Raw genomic sequence first — 4,676 nt, 5'->3', positions numbered from 1 at the left:
TACTTGAGGGGGTTCCAGGGGGTCCCCTGAAAAACGAGTTAACTGTACAATAGTCAGGATTCAGACCATGAGATTAGATATGCTATATTGGAGGGATTAATTAAAGTAAACTGTCTAATGTTTACATTTTGTGTAATTGGGTATAGTGTGACACCTAGTGGCTGAATGCTTCTGTGGTGAACCCCAAGCTTGTTTTTGTGGTGGAATCAAGTGAGTGATAAAACAAACAACCATCAGTTTAACCACTTTAAACTACTGTATATTGCCTATTTAAAAATAGCTGAACTACAACACATCACATCAGCCATTTTCAAAATATCTCAATCTCAACAAAACTTTAACATTTTAATTTCACAAAATCTATGCAATGTATGCCCTTGCACAACATATTTTCAGATGGGGGTCTGCAGCCACATACATAGTGATCTGGGGGTCCTTGACAAAACCTTTGAGAAGCACTGCACTATGGGATTAAAGTGGTCAATGTATATTGTTGTAATCATTTGAAGTTGAACCCACAAAGTAACTAGTAACTAAGCGGTCATATCATATTTGTACTGGAGTAACATGTACAATATTTGCCTCTGAGATGTAGTGAAGTATAACATTTCAAGAAATGGAAACAATCAAGTAATGTCAAAGTACCTCAACATTGTACTACAGTACATTAGTTGAATAAATGTACTACAGTAGTTAATTGCGCAAGCAGAGCCAACTATACAAGAGTAAGAGTAATTGGTCTTTGGACCCTTTGCTACAACCTCTGTCCAATTTCAAATCCAGTAGAGCTGATTAGAGCACGTCACGTGAAGCTTGGTCATGCAGATTCGGAAAGTCAGTATGTCACGAATAAGAGCATTCAAAAGTTGTGTTAAGCACCCAGTTGTTGTCATAAAGATCACTGGCCTATGCATTTATTTCACAATATGGGCTACTGAATCGAAAGATCTGTCATTTAAAATCTGATGTACCACTAGCCTCTCACTCATTGCGTCACAAAATAAGAGACGGGCATCACTAATGCGAGTGGGAGAGTGATGCTTGCTATGTAATCTTCAAACTAAATGTGTAAAGTGAAGCATTTTAATTGTAGAAGGGACTGAGGCACATATGCGACCACATTGAGAAAATAAATGTATGCATGTACACAAGTCATCCGGCCTGCATGAAGTCTGATTTGATCTGATGCAGCCCATGACCTAGAATTAGTTTGATACCCCCTGCTAAGAACCTTTCCTCAAACTGCTCTTGCCCTGCAGTAGGCTACTGCTGCAAAAAGAAAAAGGATAACAAAAAGCTGGTTCACTTGGTACAAGAGCATAGCACATAAGGAACTATGACACAGGTTTGGATCCAACCCGCTCTCAAAGTGACACATCCGCAACGCTCTCTCTATAAAAAAATAAAGCAGCTCAACCGGGTGCACTGACCACATTGTGAGTTCCGTTTTAAACAGTTGGGTTCAAAATCGTATCTCCTTTTGCCCTCGGTTTCCTGCCTCTATCCTCTATATGTCCTATAGGCCTACGAGTAAAGGAAAGAAAAGAAAATGACAATCCTGAATAAAATTAAATATTTAAAACAAAAATTAAATTATCTTGTGGAACACAAATGTACAAATTACTCCAAACCAAGCCAAGTTAATGTATTCAATTCAATTCAATTTCAGTTCTCTCACAAACGCAGAGACACGATACTTGCATGCATTAAGCGTGTAGCTAGTTCTCTGCAGTTTCTTCATTTTTGTATTCCGGCAGCAAGATGCTTTGCGTGTTCTCTCTACAGCAGTAAAAACATTCTTCTTTCTTTCGGTGATGCTATGAAAATCAGGAAATGTACTATGTGGAATCTGAATCTGAATTCTGCTCTCCTTGTCTCTCTGTCTCTGTTAAGTCCTATGGGCTTTCCAATGTGTGGTTGTATATGTGTGTTGCAGCCATTCCTGGTCATTCGAGTTTCTGTTCCCCAGACATGATTTCGCTGTGCAGTTTTTTATCGAGCACTATGTAGGTCCCTTTGCTGGGATCCAGGAAGTACAGTTTGTCTTTCACCCCACTGGGGTCAAAGCCATCACGACAAAGCTCTGTCTTTTGGAACTTGAATGTGCCAGTCTTGTCGAGGTCCCCCGACAGGAACCGAAGGAAGACGGGCCTTTTCAATGGAGGAAGAACCAGTTTCATGGCGTTAGTAAACTTGTCCAGGTCAGAAGTGAGGGAGGGATCAGCGATGGACGCCATGATGGCCTTACCCACTACTTTTGGTACTTCTACTCCGTACACGACCACATCGTTGTGGCCCGCCAAAACGCTCAGAATGCTCGCTACCTCAGTAGTCGAGACGTTCTTTAACTTCCAGTGGATGTTGTCTTCAATGCGGTCCTTGAAGTACACGTATCCAAACTGATCCATCATAAGTACATCGCCGGTGAGATAGGCTGTGTCTCCTTTCTTGAAGACATCGTGTGCAATCTTCTTGTTGGTTGCCTCTTCGTCGATGTACCCATCAAACCTCTGCATAGTGTCACTCTTTATCTGGCCTACTAACATGCCTTGCTCTCCAGGTTTACAGGTAACACAGACTCCATTATGACATCGGAGCAGTTCCTTAGTATGCTTATCAACTTTCACCAACTTGACAGGGAATGGTGTGAACCTACTGATGAAACCACAAGCTCCAATCCTATTGTCAATGTTGGCCAGGCTGCAGTTGCCCTCTGTGTCTCCATAGAACTCTGCAATGATTGGAATGTTGAAGCGGTGGACGAACTCCTGCCAGATGGACTTCTGCATGCCATTGCCCAATGCCATGTGCACCCAGTGCTGCTGGTCTGAGTGGCGAATCGGCTCCCTCAACAGGTACCGGCAGATCTCACCACTGTACTGGAAAATCGTGCAATAATACTTGTTACAGTCACCCCAGAAATCGGGAGCAGAAAAGGTATCTCTGATCACTACAGTCATGCCACGGAGTAGACACTGTCCAATTCCAATGATGTTACCTGCAGAGTGGTAGAATGGAAGGCAGGTATAAAGCACATCTTGCGAAATCAACCTCAAGTAATTGTACGTCGTCGTTGCTATCCGATAGTACCTATTGTGCAGTATAATAGTAGCTTCAGGCAACCCAGTGGTGCCTGATGTGAAGGTGTAGAACAGGCGATCATTGAACCCGGACTTTGGCTTTTCTGGACCTGTGACGGGTCTGGCATCCAGTAGGGGTTCTAGGCACTCTGTTCCCTGCGGGACCTTTGTGTCATCCCAATCCCCAGAGCAGAACAACTGTACGGTGTTCTCCAAGGAGCTATGGATCTCGGAAACCGCCTCTGTAAACTTCGATCCAAACACTATGGCCTTGGCTTTGGTAGTGTTGACACAGTGAACTAAGGGCTCCAGTCTCAAGGTGGTGTTGATGAGGGCCGGCACCGCTCCAATCTTGGCCATGCCCAGCCACAGGCCCACATACTGGAAACTGTTGTCCATCAACAGGGCCACCACATCTCCCCCCACAAACCCTTTGTCCAGCAGCAGGTTAGCAACTCGGTTAGAGTATTCATTCAGTTGTTTGAAAGTCCACTTCTCCCCAGTAGCTGCCAAGATCAGTGCAGTCTTTCCATTAAAATCATGCGCCGTCTGGTCGAATAATGTGGGAATGGTGCTTTTCTTCAACTTGTGTTTCAGGGCTGCCGCCTTCACCTGCCATATTACCTTGGATGCATGTAGATCTCTGTTGAAGGTCTTTGCAAAAATCCACAAGAAACTCATCCTTGTAGTTTATGCAGTGTCTACATCAGTTTCTTCTATCAGGTTATTTCTGTGTGGACCTCTAAATGCTCACGGCACCTTATATATGGCTGACCAAGCTCTGGTCTGACGTAACGCACCACACAAACTGTTTCCTAACACAGTGGTCAGTCTGTATGTCTGTCTATCTAGTAACTCACGAAACCTGACGGTTTGTCTGTCTGCCTGCCCGGGGAAAACTCTAGGCGTCGTCTGACTGAACGAAAACCACACACATCCTTATGTATGCTTGTCTGGGGAGGATGCGCCAAATCTCTCTGTGTTTGTGGAATGTCTGCACCGACTTCACTGACTGGCCGAGCTTCGTGTCACGTTTATGCCGCGTCAGCAATATTTGGAGGTACATCATGTACACCACAGTGACCACAGCTCTACCAAAGATTAATTGTGCATTATAGCCAGGTCATACACAATTTTCTCAGGTGATATATGAGGTATGGTAATAAGAGCGCCCCTGTATGTATTACAAATAATTTGAGTCATGAATGTTTATATACCGGTAGCTCTTTGTTTTTGTGTATATTGCGTAGAGCTTTTTTTCCTTTTGGGTTTGATCCATTATTTGCTGCGCAATGGATGAAACTGAGCGAATGGAATCGCACACAATGCACGGCACAAATAAATAGAAATCACACCCATGTGCAGTGAGGGGCGCTCTTATCATATCATATCATCATATCATTCTGGCCCGTCACAATTTGCGTCGTCATTTTTGTCATCAATCAATTGTGTTTAGACACTTTTTTTCACAAACACTCAAAACTAGTGTGGGAAAAGCTGCACCAATATACCATTTAGGGACAGTGCAAGCTGCCCTACCCGCAGTATGCGCACAGTGTCTGACTTGCAGGCAGCGTCACGCACTGACGAAGATAT

The 4,676-nt window shown here is 43.8% G+C and overlaps 1 protein-coding gene across 1 annotated transcript; it reads right to left on the bottom strand.

The window, feature by feature from the left end:
- Positions 1-1,946: 1,946 nt before the first annotated feature.
- On the bottom strand, positions 1,947-3,761 carry LOC310857978 (long-chain fatty acid transport protein 4-like; the record flags this gene model as incomplete). Its single annotated transcript, XM_083764022.1, has 1 exon — positions 1,947-3,761. One exon carries the CDS (start codon positions 3,759-3,761, stop codon positions 1,947-1,949), a length of 1,815 nt encoding a protein of 604 aa, XP_083620148.1.
- Positions 3,762-4,676: the final 915 nt, after the last annotated feature.

This window comes from Protomyctophum parallelum (genome assembly GCF_964188405.1).
Source record: "Protomyctophum parallelum genome assembly, chromosome: 4".
In the NCBI taxonomy this organism is placed as follows: domain Eukaryota; kingdom Metazoa; phylum Chordata; class Actinopteri; order Myctophiformes; family Myctophidae; genus Protomyctophum; species Protomyctophum parallelum.
The sequence above is the reverse complement of the archived record's forward strand: the minus strand, read 5'-3'. Positions and strand labels throughout refer to the sequence as shown.